We start from the raw sequence: 23290 nt of genomic DNA on the forward strand, positions 1-23290 counted from the left end.
GGATAGAATTGCATCATAAAGTTGTAACCATTTATGCTGGGCAAAAGAATGTTGTTTTTTTCCAGGAGAGTCTGACAATATTTCCTCAGGTGGAAATAAGACCTTAAAGAGGCAGGAGAGGTGCTATAACGAGCTAAAAGAAAGGCCTGCCTGACTCGAATCTTAGCTAGCCGGCACTCTGAATCAAACCAAGTGGGAGCACAGTTATCAGAATGGGAGGGAAGGCAGGATCTAAGAAACTGGGTTAATGATTCAGAAAGGAAGTCATAGGTTAGAATGGCCTTAGAAGGCGAGTCAGTCTCCATCAGCGTGCAACGTAAATTGGTAGATTCTTCTAATCTGGTCCAGTGGTAGTAGGCGTTCTCTGTCCTAAGGGACCATTTAAGACGGGGTGGAGGCTGTGATACAGGTTTCTTGGGCGAAGTCTTAAAAAGGGGTGGAGCAAGGGATAGTTGAATAGGTAGGTGATCACTGTCAGAGCGAGGGTTAACGAAGTCAGGAAAAAAGCTAAAGAAGAGCAGGAGAGGCAAGTGTGTAATCTATAACACTTGTCCCCCTAGATGCAAAGTGAGTCAATTCACCCGGAATATCCCTTCCGATGGAACTGTTGAGGATGACTAGGTCCAATTCAAGGCACAAATCAATAAGGAAGGGAGCATGATCTTTGGATGACCTAGAGCCCTGGAACTGGGGGGGCGGGGATTTGTTCATCTAAATCCCAGTTCATGAAATGGGCCAGGGCAAGGTTATTTGGACCCAATCTAGTGTTAAGTTCACCCATAATTAAAAGGAAAGCAGTAGGCATAGAAGCCAAATATTTTCCAGCAGCGGTCTTGGCCTCATTCGAAAAAACATGTGGGGAGGGGTCAGAGGGAGGAATATATATGTTGAGCATTACAAACTTAAGCTCCTTGCATTGGAACAAGAAAGCTTGAAGAAACCGAGATTGGGAGGGGAGGGGGGATAGGGAAAATCATGAAGAAAATCTAGTCAGGCAACATAGGCCTACACGAGGGTGACCCATTTGCTTGCATTTGAAAGCAGAGAGATGGTGGGAAGTGAACCCAGGGATAGACGGGGGGGGGGGGTCAGAGACCAAGTCTCTTGCAGGAAAATAATATCAAAAAGGGACAAATAATTAATGAAATCTTGATCGGATTTCTTCTTCGCCCAGCCCGCGATGTTCCATGATAACAACTTGAGGATAGAGGACGAGACTGGGTAGATCTGGGACGTATCTAAAAGTCAGCAAGTAGGGTCAGCAATGGCTGTGCAGTTGGTAAGGCCAGAAGGAGTTCTTTCCATTGCCGAGGGGTGTGCTTTTGCAGGGGTTTCAGCTGGCAGTAGAGGAGAAGAATTAGCTGAGGTAAGTGGCTGGCTGTAAGCTGGAAATGTCACAAAAACCTCCGTAGAAGTAGACGATCTTCTCCCCTCAAAGTTGGAACCTGTGAGGTCATAGTTCAGGGGTGGTTCAGGTTGGGTTGAGGCATCAATGAGAAGAAAGGGGCCACCGTGGGAGCGCCTATCCGCAATACAAATGGGAGATAGAGGGATGCTCGGTAGAGGAGCAGTAGGGGAGGAGGGAAAGGCACTCTTGTTGAAGGCAGGTGGTACGGCTAAATTATCACAGTCAGGTGATGTCCTCAAGGGATGACAGGAGACCGCAGAGTTGGAAATTGGCTTTGAGGTGAAAGAGCCAAAAGAAGGTGGACCAGCCAGGCAATTTGAAGATTTCGTTCGAGAGTCCTTCGGGGCACCGGAATTGGTCGAAACAGCCTTCGAAGAACGGGGGGAAGTTGAACAGGAGTGATTGATCCAGAGGGTGGTCATGTGAGATGATTTTAGGCAGAAGAAGGCTCACAGTAACAGTGTTCCTAAAATATCTGTGAGGAAAGATGCCTGCTCCTTCCAGCCTTCTAGCATTTGAAAACAACAATTCTGGTATATGGTCGGAATTAAAATGTAACAAAAAACGATCTAAACCCAAAGAAGAAGACAGTCTCTCAATCCTGGAAAGATTAATAGAAGATGGAGTTTCTTTCAGTAGAGTGGCCAGATGGCTCTTGGCCAACTTAATCCTGGACCAATCAGGAATTCTTCCTTTGACAGCAGAAACTGTGATCACTACGCAGTTGGTTCCCCTGGGGGCTGGGGATAAGAATAGGCCCTCGGTTTGGCTGCACTTGTCGTAAGAGGCGACTAAACAGCCACCGCGTAGATGGGACTCATCAGCCTGGGAAGGCAGCTCATCTGAGAGAAGGAAAACTCTGATCCCAAACCTCCACTGCCTTGTGGCTACATCCAGTTATGGAAAAGGCTTCAGGAGTCAACCTCGAGGCAAAATCCGGAGCCGGAGTCCCTGAGGCAGTTCATGGCTGAACACAGTCACGTTCTGGCAACTCCTGCGGCGCCGCTGGAACCAACTATATTGGCCTCTGCCTTTCCATTGGACCATTTCAGCGACGTGGAGAGGGGGGATTTGCTGCATGGGTAACAGCCTATCCTCCATACCTACTTTACCCAGGCTTCGCGCACTGGAGAGGACACTCTGTTCCAGAACCACCATTCAGAGCGTGACACCATAGTCTTCCGAGACTGAAGGATGCCAACTACGCAGTTGGATTTATAAATTAACTGAGAAGTAGATTTGGGAGGGGCAGAGACATAAGGGTCCTCTGGTAAGGAAATGGTAGAAGTCTGGGGGGCACAAGGCTTAAAATCAGTACAAGTATTAAAATGAGCAGAATACATCATAAAAACAGATTGGTGCAGGCCCTTTAAGAGATCGATAACATGGCCAAAAAAATGGTTGGCAACCTTCAGTCTCGAAAGACTATGGTATAAGCCTACAGCACCCAGTATTCCCAGGCGGTCTCCCATCCAAGTACTAACCAGGCCTGACCCTGCTTAGCTTTCGAGATCAGACGAGATCGGGCATGTGAAGGGTAACATTTGCTGCGAATATTTGAAGCACAGTTTTAGCAGTCAGTAATGAGTGCTTCGTTAACAAATCAGACGATTCATGGCTCATGGGTGTTCCCTCTTCAGAAATTCCTTCGCCAGGCGGCTGTAGATGTTGTTGGTTCTCCTGAGGCATGTTGGAGGGAGTATTGAACTCCAAACAGGCAGATTCAGGAAAGGAGGGGGATGGGCTCCGTGGTAAAGCAGCAGGCAATGAGGGTTGAGAAGGGGGGGGAAAGCCTCGAGCCTTGACTGCTTGATATTAGGGTAAAGCACGCCGGTGTCAGGGATCCCAGGAGAAAGAGTTCTTTTTCCCCCCTATTAGAGTAGAAAGAATAATGCCAAGTAGTAAACAGGGAGCACCCACTCACAGTTCGAAAGTATGGCATCTGAAAGAGCAATCCAGTTGGCGAAGAAGGAGAAACTCCCTTTTAGTTCATATAAACAAAGCAGAGTTAATCTCAGTAGGTTCAGGAATCGTTCCAAAATCCTGATAATGAAGTGGGGGAAAAAGATAATCCAGCCAAAGGCTTAAAAAACAAAAAACAAAAAACAAAAAAAAGGATTATAAGGGCAGCAGAGCTCCGACTCCAGCGTCTTCTCCAAAACTTTGTTTTTTTAAAATGGATTTGCTATAGTGTTTTTTGCCATCCACTTGAGTGCTTGGAACGGAACCCACATGAATAATTAGTCTCAACCTGTAGATTTCTTCTCACATAACTAGTTAGTTGGTCAAAGACACCATGACTACATGAGGAGCTGCAGCTGTGAGCTTTAGGAAGGGAGGGGGCAAGACGCCATGAGTAAGTGGCTATCACTCACATCCCCTACTGGAAGCTTTGGCTGGTTCTGACTTCTGATTGGTTGGGGAGTGGGAGTCAGGGATAGAGATCCACCATTTTACCAAGCCTCTTTCTCAAATTTTGGCCATGCCTTTTGCCATTGCTTTCCATCAAGGATGTTTGGCTATGCTCATCGTGGCAATGAGGGCTGATAAGATCCATCCAGGAGAAGTGAATTAGACTTGGTGAGAGATAGTTAGAGGCAGACGATAGCTTTTATTGTTTTTTATGCTGCTGAAGATTGCCTATGTTATGCTATTCTTGTTCTTTCTAAGTGCCTGTCTTTTCTTTGGGTGTAACCACCTTAACTTTCTAGAATAAAGCACTTACCTCTAAAGGTGTGTCTGACGGAGTATAGTGGGGGGTCTGTGGATGTATCTGAATCCAGCCCTGGCCGCTCAGCCACTACCACAGCTACCATACGCCCTGTTTAGGTCCCTTACTTGTACCTCGAGGTTTGGGCCAGAGCTGAGCCCTGGGCAAGGTCAAGAACTGAGCTTGGCATTGATTCAAATCTGCCAGAGCAGTTTCTTTACAAACCTGGATTGGTGTTAAACAGTGTCCAGAAGCTAACAGTGTTGATTGGTTGATGGCTCTGATTAGCAGAACATTGTTGCAGTTCCCACTAAATTCTGACAAAGGCCTTCTTGATAGGGCGTGTGTGTGCCCAGTGAATGCCAGAGATAAGACAGCACAACCCTGCAGTTCCAGCAGCAGATTAACAGCATAACACTATGCATGTCTCCTCTGAACAAAATTCCATGGAAATGAATGGGATTTACCCTCCAAAGTAAAATATTAATAATAATAATGTCATTTATGCAAAAAATGGGATGAAACAAACAATCATCCCGTTTGCGAATGTCCCAAAATAGCCAACACCGATTACAAAGAATGGCACAATAATATGGCCAAAATAGTTCACTGGGCTGTATGTGAAAAGTATAACATACCCGTGAAAAGCCGTGGCAACACCAGGTAGAAAGAGTAGTAGAAAATGAAGAGGTCAGAATCCTGTGGGACTTTCGGTTACAGATGGACAGACGCGTGGAGGCCACTTCTCCAGATATTACCGTCATAGAAGCCAGGCGCATGTTAATCATAGATGTTGCCATTCCTGGCAACTCACACATTTTGGAGAAAGAACAGAAGGTATCCAAATACTGCGACCTGTGCATAGAATTGACTCAAATCTGGATGAAGTATGTAAAAGTGCTGCCGATAGTAATTGGCGCACTAGGAACAATATCAACACAATTTAACAAGTACTTTGCACAACTGGACACCCTGGCAATAACACCAGCCGAATTACTGAAGACCACCATAATTGGCACAGCATCCATCCTTCATCTACACCTAAACGTCAGGCAGATTCCGTGTGGATGATATATGTTGTGGTTTTCGTGTGCATATATGCGATCATTGTGTTATCCCCTGGGGGCTGGGGATAAGAATAGGCCCTCAGTTTGGCTGCACTTGTCGTAAGAGGCGACTAAACAGCCACCAGGTAGATGGGACTCCTTAGCCTGGGAAGGCAGCTCATCTGAGAGAAGGAAAACTCTGATCCCAAACCTCCACTGCCTTGTGGCTACATCCAGTTATGGAAAAGGCTTCAGGAGTCAACCTCGAGGCAAAATCCAGAGCTGGAGTCCCTGAGGCAGTTCATGGCTGAACACAGTCACGTTCTGGCAACTCCTGCGACGCCGCTGGAACCAACCGTATTGGCTTCTGCCTTTCCATTGGACCATTTCAGCGACGTGGAGAGGGGGGATTTGCTGCATGGGTAACAGTCTATCCTCCATATCTACTTTACCCAGGCTTTGCGCAATGGAGAGGACACTCTGTTCCAGAACCACCATTCAGAGCACGATACCATAGTCTTCCGAGACTGAAGGATGACAACATAGTATCAGCTGTGTTGTCATTATGATGTGAATAAAATAATAATAATATGCAATACCAGGTGCTAGTAGAGTAGAAGAAAAAGAACTTGAAAAAAAACAACAAAATACAAACATTCACAAATAGAAAATGAAAGGTTGTGGCAGAAGAAGACCAGCGTAACCTCAGTGGTGACTGGAGCCCTTGGTGCAATTCCAAACATCTTGAAGAGCACTTGAACAGCATAGGGGCTGAAGACATTACCATCCATCAGCTACAAAAAGCAACTTTACTGGGAACAGCTTACGTGTTGCAACAGTATTTTTAACATCAAAATACAATGAAGGTCAGGCATCCCTGGTCCTTGGGAAGGACTTGATGTTGAGACAAACCAGTTCATAATACCTGTCTGATTGTGTGAAAATCAACAACAACAAGAAAGAAGAGGAGTTTCTATAAGATTGCAGTCAAAGTTCATCAAGTCCGCAAAGCTTACATGGTACACTTGGGGCCCAATCCTATCCAACTTTCCTGCACCAATGCAGCTGCAGTGCAGCCCTGAGGTAAGAGAACAAATGCCTCCACCACAAAATGCAGTGCGTGCCCCATTGGCATGGCTACATTGGCACCAGAGACTTGGTTAGGATTGGGCTGTGGAACTGTTAAGAGTGATGGAGGAATGTTGGGGGCTGCTATTGCCAGAGCTCGGAAGTTGCAAAGAACAGCCGATGACATCATCTGATGTCAGCCTGATGACATCATCACAATTACTTCCAGCACGCTCCGAGCAGCTGCACACCGTTCAGAGCTGCCATCCTAGGTATGCAAGTGCAGCCCAGAAATGTATCAAAGTAACAGGAAGAAGAAAAATAGGGCGTGCTGGGCCTGGAGCAGTTGCCACGGAATTAGGTCTTCTGTCCCAGAAGTGGGCAAGGAAGCTACCTGCACAAAAGGTCACCCAGCACAACAGCAGTCAGGTATCATGTGGCACAGAGGAGAGTGTCCAGACAACGTCATCAAGATGCAAGATATCGTTCCACTTCTTAAACAGAATCATGGCTGTGCCTTTGCCCATACATGGCTTCTAAAAGCAAGCAAGAGCTACTTCTGCACTGATCTGATCTTCTTAAAGAAGGCAAGATGCAAATGTATCCTATCATCAGTGACTTTTTTTCTTTTTAATTCTCTTACAGTCTATGATGACTGGCTATCCCCTCTTCGTCACAGGCTCCTCAAAAGTTAGGCAACATTTTCTGAGGACTGGGGGAGGAAACGACTGTGGGATTCAGCTGCTTTGAGTGAAACTGAAAGCAGAACATGCAGATTCTTCAGAACAGGAAAGATGTGGTCATATGTTTGCACCCTGCCTGGCGCAACTGTTACCTTGCACATGCCCGATCTCGTCTGATCTCGGAAGCTAAGCAGGGTCAGGCCTGGTTAGTACTTGGATGGGAGACCGCCTGGGAATACCAGGTGTGTAGGCTTATACCATAGTCTTTTGAGACTGAAGGTTGCCAACCATGTGGCCTGGCGAAAGAGTTCAGAGCACAAGAGACTATATAAAAAAGAGAAATTGTTGCTGAAGCTGATAAACTTCTGAAGCTGGGAGCCGATAAACCTCTGAGACGCTTGAGAAACGTCTGGGGAAAGTTGCCAACATATAGGCAAGTTGACCATAAACCCCATTGTTTCAAACAGGGTTTTGACAAGTGTTATAGAATACAAGTGTCATTCTTTCTTGTAGAATGAGACTCATAGAACTCTCCACTTCTCCAAATGTTTCAATTAGCAGCGCAATAGTCATCCTGGCTACACAATTCTTGCCTTCCAAGCTTCCACAGGCCGCTGCAAATGAAGCCTCAGACTGGCTCTCAAGATGTTACCCATTTTTTGCCAGCCTACTCCTTCACACTCCACACTCTTCCTTCATATTCCTCAGCACAGCTCTGTCAGCAGCTTCCAGTCACTCATCCAAGGCCAGACCAAAGGTGGTCCTGCTTAAATTCTTCAGGCAAGGTAGATAAACCACCAGACCACATCTCCTGCCCTTGCCTATTACCAACTTTCTCCATTTTTCTTCCCAAATGTAGGAGAGTCAAAGACATTCACTCTTCTGAATGAAACGCATGGAAAAGGCAAAGGGAGTTTGGGCATAGGTGATGGACCAGCATCCGTCGAAATGAGCACTAGTGTTAGTAACTCCCATGTGAGAAATGTGACAGTGAAAAGGAAACACATCAGTTCCGAGTATCTCTCTTCTGTTTACAAAGACAGGTAAGGCTGGAAGATAGCAAATGTGTTTACACGGATGTTCAACTGCAAATGAGTTGATTTCTAGCACAACCCTGCAGTTCCAGCAGCAGATTAACAGCATAACACTATGCATGTCTCCTCTGAACAAAATTCCATGGAAATGAATGGGATTTACCCTCCAAAGTAAAATAATAATAATAATATGTAATACCAGGTGATATTAGAGTAGAAGAAAAAGAACTGGAAAAAATAACAAGATATAAAGATTTTACAAGTAGAAATTGAAAGGCTGTGGCAGAAGAAGACCAGCGTAACTCCAGTGGTGATTGGTGCCCTTGGTGCAATTCCAAACATCTTGAAGAGCACCTGAACAGCATAGGGGCCAAAAACATTACCATCCATCAACTACAAAAAGTGGCTTTACTGGGAACAGCTTACATTTTGTGACAGTATTTATAACATCAAAATATGATAAAGGAGAGGCATCCCTAGTCCTTGGGAAGGACAATGTCTAGACCAGGGGTCTCCAAACCTCGACCCGGGGGCCAGATGTGCCCCACAACAAGCCTCTATCCAACCCGCAGCAAGCCTCTGGACTCCTGCAAGCCTCTGGCCCAATAAACCAAATGTGACCTGAGCTGTGATCCAGTTGCATCTGGAGGGTGTTCTGAAAGCTGGGGAGGCCATGCACCTCCCCTCAGAATGCCTTCTAAAGGCCTAAAAACATCCCTTCCTGGTTTTCCTGAAAAACCAGAAGTGATGCTTTGGGGCAATCTGAAGGCCTTGGGATTTCTGAGGCTTTCTAATGTATTTATTTAAATTTTATATTTTATAAAATTTATTTATTTTTCTGGTCCTCAATACCATGCCAGATATTTGATGTGGCTCTCTGGCCTAAAAGTTTAGATACCCCTGGTCTGGACAAACCAGTCCATAACACCTGCCTGATTGTGTGAAAATCAACAACAGAGAGGAGGAGGTGGTTATATAAGATTACAGTCTAAGTTCATCATGTTCGCAAAGCTTACATAGTAAATTTGGGGCCCAATTCTATCCTCCTTTCCAGCACTGATGCAGCCCTGAGGTAAGAGAACAAATGCCTCCATCACAGAATGCAGAGCATGTCCCATTGGCACGGCTACATTGGCACTAAAAAGTTGGTTAGGATTGGGCTATAGAACTGTTAAGAGTGATGGAGGAATGTTAGGGCTATTATTGCCAGAGCTCACAAGTTGCAAAGCGTAGCCCAACAGCGCCATTCCTGGGCCCTGGGGTCATCCCTTTAAATGCTGCCCCACCTGACCCAGAAGTAATTCTAGTGATGATATCACCGCAATGACTTCCTGCTCACTCCGAGAGGCTGCTCCCCATTTGGAGCTGCCACCTGTTTTATTGCTTTGAAAGAAGCAGGCAGAAGTGGCTACAAGGGAGGGGCAGTGGATGGTGGCATGGCTCCCATGGGTGTCACGCAAGTGCAACAGTGCAGCCCAGAAATGTATCAAAGCCACAGTTGACAAGAAGAAAAATAGGGCAAGATGCGCTGGGCCTGGAGCAGCTGCCACGGAATGAGGTCTTCTGTCCCAGAAGTGGGCAAGGAAGCTACCTGCACAAAAGGTCACCCAGCACAACAGCAGTCAGGTATCATGTGGCACAGAGGAGAGTGTCCAGACAACGTCATCAAGATGCAAGATATAGTTTCACTTCTTAAACAGAATCATGACTGTGCCTTTGCCCATACATGGCTTCTAAAAGCAAGCAAGCAAGAGCTACTTCTGCACTGATCTGATCTTTTTAAAGAAGGCAAGATGCAAATGTATCCTATCTTCATTTTTTTGATTTTTAATTCTCTTACAGTCTATGATGACTGGCCATCCCCTCTTCGTCACAGGCTCCTCAAAAGTTAGGCAACATTTTCTGAGGAATGGGGAAGGAAACGACTGTGGGATTCGGAGCATGTGGATTCTTCAGTACAGGAAAGGTGTGGTCACATGGTTGCACCCTGCCAGGCGGAAGAGTTCAGAGCACAAGAGACTATATAAAAAAGAGAAATTGTTGCTGAAGCTGATAAACTTCTGAAGCTGGGAGCTGATAAACCTCTGAGACGCTTGAGAAACGTTTGGGGAAAGTTGCTGGGTAAGGACAGGAAAGAGGTGACTTGTGTGACTGAGGCTGGAATTCTGCGCACACCTGGGAGTAAGCCCCATTCAACACCATGGAGCTTAGTTCTGGCTTGGCATGCAGAGGATTGTGCTGTGAGTTTATAGCAAATCATGGCTGGAGATGGAGACCTTAGCTGTTGAGACTTGTTTCTGAGCTGCTGCTGATTTATACAGGTATTTATTTATACAGGTATTTATATACCTGTATAAATGCTGATGCTTTCTGCTGTCTAGGAAAGGCTCTCAGAGTCGGGAGCACAAGCCACTTTTCCATAAGAGCCAAAGCCCAAAACAAATACACTTATGCCTCTCTGATCAGAAAACAAATCCAGACTAGGAAATGATTTAACAGAAAGGCTGCTAAAGAGGAAGCAAAGATCAGAACTAATAAAGGGGAATGGCATTTTTTTTCCAGGCAGATCATGGATAAAAGAAAATATAGGAATTGCCTTGTTTTGAGATTTTTTTGCACTTGGAAAAGGTAATGTCTGTTTTGTTACTTAGAATAGCATTTGAATAACTTCTTAGTGATCAAATTAGGCACAGGCAGAATGAATATGATGCTTCTGAACAATGTGTTGGAATGTGTGCCCTTAAATCTCAGCCTCATCCATTAATCACAGGCTAATTTCTAATTGCAATTAATGTGATAGTGGATGATCTAATGATTTAGGACCCAATCCTAAACACTCTCAGAGCTGACACTGGGTGTTGCATTGCAAAGCACGTCTGTGGCACCTGGAGAGGAGGGGTCACCAATGCTGGGCCAGTGCCTGTTGGAACTGAGCCCCAGTGTTGCATGGAGGACCGGCTGGTGCCCCAATAGTGGCAGCTGACAGTAAGTACCGTAGACACTCGCCTATAAGTCGATCCCACAGATGTCGAGGGGAGGGTGTGAGCCAACAATCATGGAATTTTCTATGACCCTTGGATAAGTCAGGGGTTAAACTTAGGGGGGTGTCTAACTATAGTTTTGTCTGATTTTACTCGAGGCCAGATCCTGAAAAATAACCCACCACTAATTGTTGCCTAAGAACTGTAGTCTCTAATTTATTAAAAACATAGAAAAAGATCATAGGATACATTTTTATTCTTTTTAAATTCTGGTCTTCACCACCTTTTTGTAAACACTATCAGAATAAGTGCACTGTAAACTACATACCAGTAAAACAGTGGTTCCCAACCTGGTATTCATGTACTCCCAGGGACACTCAACAGGACCTTTAGGGGTACTTGAAAAAGAATGGCATAATGCAGGTCATGCTCCAGAATGCCTTGCAAGACAGGAATGCCTTGCAAGGACCAGCAAGGCAGGAAGGGAGGTAGCTAGTTGGCTGTGAAAGCCCCACCAGTAGTCACCAATAGTCATTTTGGTCATCAATTCATGTATGAACCAGTGATTGAAAACCAGCACAGTAAAAAAGCTGAAACATAATACGGAAAGTGATCAATCACCCAGAATTTCTCAGCACACTTCTGGTGCAAAACAGTGCAAAGGCAGAGTCTTCTGTTCCTCAAACAGATGAAAAGAGAAAATATGTGATGAATACATGAAGTCTGGGCTTTCATAGAGAGGAGATGAGGGCTTGTATTATTACAAACATTTTGCTAATATGAAGGATACAATTTATGGAAATGGGCTGCCAAGGGATATGCAAGTGAAAAAGGTTGGGAACCACTGCAGGAGATCCATGAATCAAATCCACCTTTAAGGTGTCTCGTGTTTTAAGCCAGAAGCTCTACGTACAACATACAACCCATAACACATAACTGGGAGTGTGCAATTCAATTTGCAGCAGAGAAATGCAGCTGCATATATTTGCAACCCTTTTTACTCAGAAGTAGACCCTCTGCTTTCCATGGGCGTTATTCTTAAGTAATGGTGCACTGAATTGTGGCCTGCGAAGGAGGATTCCCATCCCGGTGTTTCAAAAAACAGACCTGCTTTGCAAGCATTTGCAAAGCAGAACCAGGCTGCAGCAGAAGGAAGGAGAAGAAAAGGTTAACTTTGGCTGGAAGGTCCCAGTTGCTGTAGAAACAAATTGCTTCTAAGCCTGCCTGCTACTTGAGAAACTTGGCGCCTGTCTGTCTGTGGCTTGAGAAAACTATTCAGAGTTGAAAGAATCTGCCCTCTGATTGACCCGGAGATAAGGCGAAGTGATAATTTGAGCTTGATTACTTGGCAAAAATTTCATGTACTATAGACTAGTATCTAAGGTACTTTCAGGGTGGGGGGAAGCGGAGAGTGGGCAGAACAGGGCAGGGAGCATGGGTGGGGTGGGGAAAGAACCAGGGTGGAAGAGGTGGGACCAGCGGAACTCTGCTCCACTGGATCCTTAACTCAGTGTCGGGCCAGAAGGCCCAACACAGAGCCTCTCAATTCTGTGCCAGCAAAATAGCTGATGCAGACTGGAGAAGCCCCATTGCGGGATTCTGGGCTTCCCCAGGGAAGCAGACCTCCAGTGGTCTCAGCAGTGCCATTGGATGCAGCAGTAGCCATTTTGGTGCTGCTGCCCCTGGCAGAGCTGCCAACTTTAGAACTGGGCTGCCCATTCATGAAACCCGAGAGCCTTGGCTGGTCCAGTTAAGGCCACATTGCAATTCATCATTTTTCATTTTCTCTTGTTGTTTCTCCTTCATTAGGATTCTTAGTTTGAAATGACATTATCTTTGGCAATTAAATCTTGGCTCGAGCAACTGGGCCCAGATGGAGATTTCATCCCAATAAGCACCATTCAGGATGAAAATGAGTTCAAGCCAATGTACTTGGTGGTTAAAAAGAAGCAAAAATATTCAGGGAAGAAGACCTACACTTACCACAAAACTGGTATCAAGTTACAGGATTTGCTGTTATCAGGAGACCATGCTGCAGAACTAGGTAATCTTCTTATGCTGTTTAAGAAATTTCATGCATGCTGCGGTTAACCCAAATATCGGTTGAGATTTTCAATGATATCTGTTGAATAAGAAATAAAAATAATAAAATAAAATAATAAAATAATAAAAAATAATTACTGTTGAATAAGAAACAAAAACACTCAGGTGTGTGTGTGTGTGTGTGTGTGTTCAACAAGAACACTCAAAAAGCAGATTGAATGACAGTCCCCCTTTTGTAGCAGTCTCTCCCCTCCCCACCATCCCCAAGAAAAAGAGCTTGTCATAAAATGTCTATATTTTCCTGTGTATTTCTGAGTATAGTTTGTCTCTTTCCAATGTGGGAGCAATCTTAAAACTCAGTGGTCCACTTTCTGTCAGTCCGAACTGGAATGCAATTTACAGGCAGCTTGCCAGGAAAAGGAATGAGAAGGTTAAGAGATGCTCCTGATCTAGTATCATCAGTGAGATACTGAGCACAATGTGGTGCTCAGACAGGATAGGACTGGGCCCTTTTTCAACATACGTTGCCCACATGTAACCTCTAGTAAATAACTTAGGGCGCAATCCTAACCTGCACTGGAACAGGCAAGCCAGGAGACTTGTGCTGTATCCAGTGCAGGATAAGGGCCAAGAGTGGCTCAGCCAGAGGCAAGGGGAAACAAACTGTGCAAGGCGCCCTTTTCCCTATGGGTCTCCTCTGACTTGTGCCACCTCCAGAGGTGGCACCTCGAGCTCTTTTTCACCTCCTGAGGTGGCACAAGTCAGAGGAGAGCAGAGCGGGAACAGGGGTTCGGATCCGGCATAAGTGCCAGATCCCAGCCCCGCCTCCCACTCCCCACCTGCCCCTGGGGCTGCCCACCACCTGCCCTCCCCCAACGAGGAACACATCCTTCCTGCTCCTCCCCGCCTACCTGTTCTCCTTGCATTGGCCCAGGCAGGCCAACGCAACCCACACAGAGGAAGCCAGTGCGGAGGCTTGTGTCGGCCTCCGCAGGCCGGTGCTTCTCTGAGCACTGGCCTGGCTTCCTCCTGACTTGTGCCGACCCAAGTGAAGGGCAGGATAGCGCCCTACTTTAAAGTGAACCCTGAACACAAAAGCTCAACTTTTTACACAATATTATACTCATTTGTGTTTTTCTGACCTCCTGAGAAACTGCAGCAAAGGATGGGTCAAGGTAGAAACCTACAAGTTCCATGATTCACAGTTGCTAATACTCCACAGATCATCTTTTTATCAGAATCACACCAATGGCCTGAAAGGTTCAATCAGATTTTCTCAAAACTATGCTAAGAATGTCTGTGGAGGTGGAACTTTGGGATTGGCATCAGTTGCTTGGACTTTTGTCATTGGTCGTAAAAGATGTCCCTCAGTCCTCCATGGAGTTTTATCCAGGACCTTCTATTTGGCTGACATCCCCAAGAATTTTGGATCTAGTCAGGAACACGATATATGACTAACCATGCTTACCTAGAACTAAAAATCCAGCTCCTTCTGTGGCAGTAGCCTCATGAAGATCTTTCCTCCTCCACAATTGATGGGCTCTCCTCCAATTATGTGTTCTTCAGAAGTCCTTCTTATTACAGGTTGAGTCTTGTTATTCACGAGGGTTTCATTCCCAGAACTCACTGTGGATGACACATTAAAGCAAATCTATTTAAAAACAATGTCCCTTTGCTAGACGATTTAAAAACAACCTTTGTGATGTAACACAGAGTCATTAGGCAGACAATCCATCAATCAGTCTCTCTCCAGGTGCTTAGAAACGCTTGACTCTGAGCCAGCAATCCCTCCCTTCACCCCGAGAGCTCAGCCCTGGGAAGGAATGCAAAGTGAATATTGTTCTTTTGCATGCTCCGGGGGAAGGGTAGGGTCGCTTGCCTTGGGGTGAAGCTGTTCTAAGTGCCTGGAGAGAGAATGATTGATGGATTGTCAGCCAGCTGCCCTTTCGTGCATTAACGAGGCTATTATTAAACAACTTTTTTCCTTTCATTTAAAGGGCCCTTCTCATGGCATTGAGATAAAATCACAAGTAAAAAAAACTGTAGATAATTAGGTAGTATTTCTTATGGCAGTGGGCACACATTTAGCACTGGGACCTACTTTTTAGAATGGAATCTGTCAGGATCCCCTGGAAATGATGTCATGACTGGAAGTGACATCATCATGCAGGAAAATTTTTAACAATCCTAGGCTGCAATCCTACCCACACTTACCCAGGAGTAAGTCCCATTTACTATCATTGTTCAAAGAATATACATAGTAGCTAATTAAAAGTACAAGTCTGTAACATTTCCCCAAATGCAGTCACATACCATGGTGGCATCAAGTCAAAGGTTTTAAAAATAAAATATGGACTAAAAATATAGAATAAAATAAAAATATTCAGGGGGACCCACCTGAAATTGGCTCACAACCCACCTAGTGGGTTCCAACCCACAATTTGAGAAACACTGTCTTATGGTATTTATATACTGCCTTTCTCCGAGATTTAAAGTGGTTTATATAGACAGGTTGACCATAAACCCCATTGTTTCAAACAGGGTTTTTACAAGTGTTATAGAATACAAGTGTCATTCTTTCTTGTAGAATGAGACTCATAGAACTCTCCACTTCTCCAAATGTTTCAATTAGCAGCGCAATAGTCATCCTGGCTACACAATTCTTGCCTTCCAAGCTTCCACAGGCCGCTGCAAATGAAGCCTCAGACTGGCTCTCAAGATGTTACCCATTTTTTGCCAGCCTACTCCTTCACACTCCACACTCTTCCTTCATATTCCTCAGCACAGCTCTGTCAGCTGCTTCCAGTCACTCATCCAAGGCCAGACCGAAGGTGGTCCTGCTTAAATTCTTCAGGCAAGGTAGATCAACCTCCAGACCACATCTCCTGCCCTTGCCTATTACCAACTTTCTCCATTTTTCTTCCCAAATGTAGGAGAGTCAAAGACATTCACCCTTCTGAATGAAACGCATGGAAAAGGGAAAGGGAGTTTGGGCATAGGTGATGGACCAACATCCGTCGAAATGGGCACTAGTGTTAGTAAGTCCCATGTGAGAAATGTGACGGTGAAAAAGAAACACATCACTTCCGAGTATCTCTCTTCTGTTTACGAAGACGGGTAAGGCTGGAAGACAGCAAATGTGTTTACAGGGATGCTTAACTGCAAATGAGTTGATTTCTAGTTGTCGGAGCAGGACATTTTAGCTTCTCTTTCACACTAATCCAGACTTTTTCTACCTTTATGTAAGTGGACCGTTAAGACATTTTTCTGCCTTTTTATAGTTGTTTGGAGGTTCTCATTCATTTGTTAACATACATTTTGTTATAATGCATTGTGCGGGGCTGGCACCAGCCTTGTGGGGGCCCTTGGCAGCAGAGCCTCCAGTGGACCACACCTTCCCCCTAACTCAGGGGTGCCCAAACCCCGGCCCGGGGGCCACTTGCGGCCCTCAAGGCCTCTCAATGTGGCCCTCAGGGAGCCCCCAGTCTCCAATGAGCCTCTGGCCCTCCTGAGATTTGTTGAAGCCCACACTGGCCCAATGCAACTGCTCTCAGCGTGAGGGTGACTGTTTGACCTCTTGCATGAGCTGTGGGATGAAGGCTCACTCCACTGCTTGCTGTTTCGCATCTGTGATGCAGCAGCGGCAGCAAAGGAAAGGCCATCCTTGCTTTGTGCAAGGCCTTTTATAGGCCTTAAACTATTGCAAGACCTTCATTCATTCATACAAGTTCATCTTTAATATATTCATTTATGTAAACTTATGTAAATTTATTCAAATTTTAAATGTAAATTAATTCTTTTTTTGGCCCGGCCCCCGACACAGTGTCAGAGAGCTGATGTGGCCCTCCTGCCAAAAACTTTGGACACCCCTGCCCTAACTGGACAGACACTCTAAAGGTGGTGTAGGCAAAAGCATAGCTATGCCCAGTTATGGTAGAGACAGGTGGCTCATGCAGCCACCGAGCAGGGCCTGACGGGCAGCGGTGCAAGAACTGCCCAGTGCTGACATAGCTGCTAATGTTCTTACCAAGTGGAGCCCCAAAGTGCTGCTCTTATTCTTCTCTGTACTCCTGACTCTTTAAAAAAAAAAAAAAGAAAGAAACTGAACAGCCCTTGCCCATCCAATTTTTAAACGGAGAAGAAATGTTAAATAAGGGAGGCTGGCAGAAGGGAAGCAACGCGTGCACATCCATAGAGGGGCAGACAAGGCCTCACCAGTAGGCCTCTGTACAGCAGTGGTCCTGTTGCAAGGCCAAAAGGCCAACCCAAATAGCAACTCAGTGCACAGGTGAAGGTTCACAGGCTTTATTGAATTGTATACAGTTTGACCCACGGGACTCGTGTCCAGAGCAAGGGTGACAAGTTTGATAGCGTTCAGGACCTTTATCGATTTCTTACTTCTCTGTTTGAAATTCTAGATTTCTCATTGGCTAAAATCTGACGTCATAAACGGGGCACAATTTCAATGGGACAGAGATATTATACATTTACATACAAGATGGCGGAGAGGTGGGCAACAAGTGGGCACAACCATTGATTGGCTCTTATTTACATAAAGGCGGAGCTTCATCTTAAAACTCTGCCAAAATTAATACTTCTTAAAGCCAGTAGGGTTCACCGTTTACATACATTTGTCAATTTTTAAAGAAAACAAGTTTTATACCATTTTATTACAAAAATACATACAAACACTTAAATATGAATGTGTAAACAAACACTTGGTACAACTCTTGTGGTTTTAAATTCTTTCAGTTAGATAGTTTGCTAAACTGTTGCAAGGTGCTAAAAGAAACCCAGATGTTGCAAGATAATCTAAATGTTCTAGGATATTCTAGGTTGAAAAGCAAACTCAGTAGGCAAAAGTGGTGATCATTCCCAGGCCTTTATTGTAAAATCCATCAACGTCTCCAAAGGAGACTGCGAGCATCAGAAGTGGGGAGAAGAGAAGCAAACAAACGCCTCCTTCAGCTTACTTTTATTACAATGTGGGGTTCCGTCCTTGAAACACATACATTGGTCGGTTACAAATCACCCGTTGTTCCATAATAGGCGATTCCATACATACATCATACAGATTTGGAGTAGGCAGTAGATGGTATTGCACTTTCAATTTCGCTCAAAATGACCTCATCTCATAATGACTTACTTTGGCCTTCGTTGTAGCTTGTGAAATGCAACATACTTGCCGCTGAAAAGGTTGTGAGCTCAGCTAAAAAAAAATTGCTATCTTGCATTTCTCTGGGAACTTGACCTTTGTAATGTTAACCCGGAAATGACTTTGCTGTGAACCGGAAAATAGCTTTGATATGTTGTCTTAAACCTTTTAATGCTGTTAGACCACTAAAACTCACTTAGGCTAATGTTAGTTCCACTTGTTGAGGTACCAAAACTGGTTTGAAATGAAGAACAAGAAATATGAGAGAGCTAAGCTGACTGGTGTCCTTCTATATGAGATTTGGTGTAAATATTACCATAATACTGTTTCTAGCATGTGTGTGCAACTTGTTGCTCCGAAAAGCTTATATATGAGGTCTCTGAGCTTAAAGCCTTCAAACCAAATTTTCAAAACACAACCCATTTTTTTTCCTTCCTTCGGAGAACAAAGAATTGTTGTCTTGCTTACACAGTCTTATCAAACATTCTGTTATGGAAAGAACATTTGACATTCTGCCAAGTCCAGCCAAACGTTTCAGTTTTAAAAAAACGAAACGATTTAAAAAACCGAAACCATTTTTTTTCCTCTACTCCAACTTGCTTGGACATCTCCTCTCCACTCTAACTTACACATACAGACCAATCAAAAACATACGTTTCAGGTAAGCATTCCTGCTAAACTTCTACTGATAACACCTTCTATCAAAACTACCCATTTACATCCTCTTTTCTTGGATTTAGTATGTTCTCTAAGGCCCCCCTTTACCAACTTGCGTGAATCAATCTTTCTAAACCTTTCTTTAACACTCTTCTTAACATCCTGTGACTTATTTTAGGCTAAAATAAGGCTTTGTGACTTTCCTACACTCCAGCACTTCCTACTCTGCACATGAAACTTTTTCTTAGCAATTCCTTCTTCTCTTAACTTTCAAACACTTACTCATAACACTAAAACTGCTTTCTGCACCTGCTCATCAAACCTCTTTCTTCTGTTCTTATTAAACACTATGGGGCTTAATGCTGTATATGACTTGTCACTGTACAGTTTTATATTTTAATTCAAAACAAATTAACTTCATTTTAGAAGGGGCTTCCACTAAAAATACCTTTAACCTAATTTCAGCTCTTTCTTCGCCTATTCCAGCTTAGGCAAAGTATCTGGTTTCTGCTGGTGTTTGCTTAATTAGGAGCTTTATCTTTTGCTGCTAGAAACTCCATCTTTGTCCACCAAACAAGATAAAAAAACTGTCCAGGTTAAGACTTTCTCATTAAAATGTTTTAATTTATGTGTCTTCTCACCCTCTTATTCCGTTTCTTCCCACCCTATGCTGCCATCAGTCTTTCTGTTGTTTTACTCCCTTAATTTAATTGTACAGACTTGTAACTTCCAAGGACTTAGAGATTCTATATCTGTGAGCTGTCTGTTAGACCCTTTTGATTTACTACGGCTGCATCTTTGAATTACATGGCTTTTTAATTTAAACCCAGCCACCTTATTATTTACAGATCTTATTGAGCATAACTGCAATCATGCAGCAATTTGGGTTTTTTCTGTTTTGTAATTATTTTATTTGTAGAAATCAGACATCTCTTTGTTATTGTGAATCTTCTTATATTCTACTGGCCATCTTGGTCTAGGTTCAAAGGTCACCTCATCTCAGTCCCAGGCAACTTCCTGAGCGTGTCAGCCTATAATGCAAGAGAATGTAGTTCTAAAGCCTCCCATATTCAGCTGATAGAAACCACAAACTGGGGGGGGGGGGTGGAATCTAGATGGGTTGGAAATTGTAAAGGGATCTCCAATTGAGCTGTAATTTTTTGATCTTTCTAAAAGAATATCTGAAGAACTCCACTCAATGACTTTCTATTGATCTTTTGTCTGTGCAGTGAATTAGGCTGCAGTCCTATACACGCTTCTCTGGGAGTAAGCCCCATAATGGGACTGATACCACGCATAACAGTAGGCATGCATAGAATTGCACCTTTACTATGTCCTGCTGCCTGACAAAGTGGCCATTATTTCTCTGTGATCCCAGTGTGCCTGGCTTTTCACTTAGTGTCTCATGTAAATGTTTCTGTTACGTACTTTTCAGCGTTTATTTTGACACCTCCCAACATGCTGTAATTTGGGGAATCGCAGTATTGGTTGTGGGTAAACAAAAAAAATGGAAAATGAAAAAATTATAATACAGTTACCCCCTGCCCCATTTCAGCATGGGCCCTGCAAGCCTCCCCCTCACCCATTACATTCCCTATGTTTGATTGTAGAAGGGTTTGCAGCACACGTTTCTTGTTTGAGAGTCCTGCTTAACTAAAGAGCTGAACAGGCAGGCAGCCAACTTGTAGTCAGGAGTTCCGGCTTCCTATTAGTCTCTTTGTAGCATGCAGGCTAGTTGTCCTCACATTTGGCTCTTTGGTTAAGCAAGACTGTTGAACAAGAAGCACGTGCTGCAAACCTTTCTACAATCAAACACAGATCATACAGGCGTCACTGGGGTGTCACCGATGTCCACGGTTTCCGTGTCCATGGGGGAATCAGAACAGAACCACCATGGATATGGGGGTCACCTGTACATTTGTAAAATTGCTTTTAGCTATTATAGACAGATAACGGATATGATCTGCTCTACTGTTATATAACGGATTAATACCTTGTCCTTTAGGAAAGCCAGAATGGACCACTATTTCATTACAAAATCGAAACAGTCACAGAGGAATTTGCATGTCATCACCGAAATAATAGAGACTGTGGAAAAAACCCAGTGTGAGGAATCCAAAGAAATAACAGGAAGCTTCACTGCTAAAGTCAGCGCTGTTTTAAAAGCCTTCTTCCATATAGGCGTTGAGGTGAGACTTGAGTTAGGACTGGGCATGAAATACTTGGGTAAGAGAGAGAACACATCTTGGTCGCCTGGTACTTTGTTTCATGGACTTCAGCAAAGTCTTGTTCTCATATTCTAGGGTGGCAAAACACAGAAGAGAGCAATTGAAATCCCCAAGGACTGCACACTGGCGTTCCGAAGCTGCAAACTATATATCGGAAATGGATACTTATGTAAGACACAGCTATATAATTGTTTGAAGCCTGTAGCTCCTTATTATTAGTACTTACCTTTAGAGTCACTCGTGTGAAAACACATGGAATGGAGTTGCAGTGTGGGCTTGTTTTACTTGATACAAATTATTTGGGAGGAAAAAGGCAGAGAAGAACTGTGGTAAGCACCCCTTTTCCCTACCTTCACACAAAATTGCTTTCGTCTGAAGCTTCTTTTTCTTTCTGTTAAAAGACCGGTGTTGTGACTCCCTTGTGTGCATGGCCTGCAATTAGCAGCAGGTCAGACACAGGCAAGAAGGTGTTGGTTCCATGTCTGGAGTACACATTCAGCTAACACAAAAAGAGTGAGCCACTAACACACAGCAGTGTAACTGGGGTGGAACCTGAGAGGCACCCGTTCCAGGTGCAACGCAAAGGAGGATGAAATTTTTAAAATGTTTAAAAGCAAATAATAGGTGGAAGAATGCCTGAAGCACACTCAAAAGCAGTGACGTTAGAGGGCTTTGATTTACTTTTTCAACATGTTTGAAATTACGCCACCCTTGCCCCTCAGGCTCCATTCTCTGTTACACTTCTGCTCTGTTACACTTCTGTTACACTTCTGCTCAAACTGCAGATGGTTTCAATGCATATTTTTGGGTTGAACGCAAACATGCGAGCACCTTCCCAACCTTTAGGAACCAGTGGACTACTGAGGCAAAAATTGGAATCATCATGAGACACATGCAGTGCCGGCTGCGGGTGGTCCAGTCTCTGCCCTCTCTGGTGGTCCAAGGGAAGTGTCTCCCAAGCAAGTGTTCCCCCACTGTCTGTCAGAGTCTGTCTTCTCACTCACTCCGCAGCTCCCACCTCCTGGCTCCTCCAGGCTTCTCTTGTTGGCCAATCAGCATGCAGGCAGGCAACAACTTCCTTCGTGCCCAACACTATGCATGTCTACTCAGAAGTAAGCCCCATGGTAGCCAACGGGGCTTACTCCTAGGAAAGTGAGGATCAGGTTGCAGCCTGAGTCGTGCTCAGTAGCGAGCAGACTCTTCAGCTGCTGCGTGGGATGCAAAGCAAAGCAGCTTCGACCAGCCCCTTCCCTGCTGCTCCCTTGCTTGTGCTGCCTGCCGCGGGAGGCTCAAAGCAGCTGCTTCTTCTCCCACATGCAGGCACGCAGCTGCTGCCTGCCTCCTCTGATCCTGCAGCACACCTGAGGCAGCCTTGCAGCACACAGCAGTTGAAAGTGCTTTAGAGTCAGTCGTGTGAAAACATGTGGAATGGAGCCACATTGTGCGCTTGTTTTACTTGATACAAATTCTTTGGGAGGAAAAAGGCAGAGAAGAACTGTAGTAAGAACTCCTTTTCCCTACAGTCTCGTCACACAACATCTTTCTTTCTTTTTTTCTTTCTTTAAAAAAAAAAAGATACTATCCCTTATATGCATAGTACGCAGTTAGCAGTCACAGGCAAGATGTTGGTTCTATGTCTGGAGTATACATTTCAGTTAACACAAAAGGAGTGAGATACTCAAACACAGCGGTGTATCCGGGGTGGAGCCTGAGGGGCACTTATCCCAAGTCCAAGCAAAGGAAGGCGCAATTTTAGAGGTGGAAAATAAGAGCACTCAAGGAGTACTTAAAAGCAGCGACAGAAAGGGCCTTTTATTTATTTTTTTCAATGTTTTTGAAATTGTGCTCCCCTTGCCCCTCAGGCTCCGCTCCCCACTCCTCTGTTACACCTCTGTTCTCTCAAACTGCAAACTGTTTCAATGCATATTTATGGGTGAGGGTGGGATTTTAATCTAATGAACCCTGAAATGAATGCTGGGAAACCTCATGGTGCCTGCCACTGGCGATGCTGGGTGGGTTTCTCCCTCCACGACAGGGTCCACCTGCTCTGCCCTCATCCTCTACTTCCAGAACGTTGCACTATCAAGCCTGCTGGGCCTCCACCTCGAGCAAGGTCTGCTCCCATCTTCTCTCCTCTGACGTGAGTAGTGCCTGTGCACACCCCTACTGGGGCTCTGTGCGTGGTAGATGAGAGGTGTCCAACTCCCCCACCACCACCACCACCTTCAAAGCAAGCTGGCCTGGCAGAGAAGATGAGAGTGCAGGTGTGGGAAGGAC

The 23290-nt window shown here is 44.7% G+C and overlaps 1 protein-coding gene and 2 pseudogenes across 1 annotated transcript in view; 2 read left to right on the forward strand and 1 right to left on the reverse strand.

The window, feature by feature from the left end:
• Positions 1-2844: 2844 nt before the first annotated feature.
• LOC136655022 (5S ribosomal RNA) lies at positions 2845-2962 on the reverse strand (annotated as a pseudogene).
• Positions 2963-7049: 4087 nt separating this feature from the next.
• LOC136654827 (5S ribosomal RNA) lies at positions 7050-7168 on the forward strand (annotated as a pseudogene).
• A 2829-nt stretch (positions 7169-9997) lies between these two features.
• Positions 9998-23290, forward strand: part of LOC136651876 (gasdermin-A-like) — a 35404-nt gene continuing 22111 nt past the window's right edge. The window contains exons 1-5 of the mRNA XM_066628607.1: positions 9998-10070; positions 12740-12974; positions 15907-16090; positions 20791-20974; positions 21089-21182. Of these exons, the coding sequence (XP_066484704.1) occupies positions 12755-12974; positions 15907-16090; positions 20791-20974; positions 21089-21182 (682 nt within the window). The 5' untranslated portion in view covers positions 9998-10070; positions 12740-12754. The remainder of the gene's footprint in view (positions 10071-12739; positions 12975-15906; positions 16091-20790; positions 20975-21088; positions 21183-23290) is intronic.

This window comes from Tiliqua scincoides, chromosome 5 (assembly GCF_035046505.1).
Source record: "Tiliqua scincoides isolate rTilSci1 chromosome 5, rTilSci1.hap2, whole genome shotgun sequence".
NCBI lineage: Eukaryota > Metazoa > Chordata > Lepidosauria > Squamata > Scincidae > Tiliqua > Tiliqua scincoides.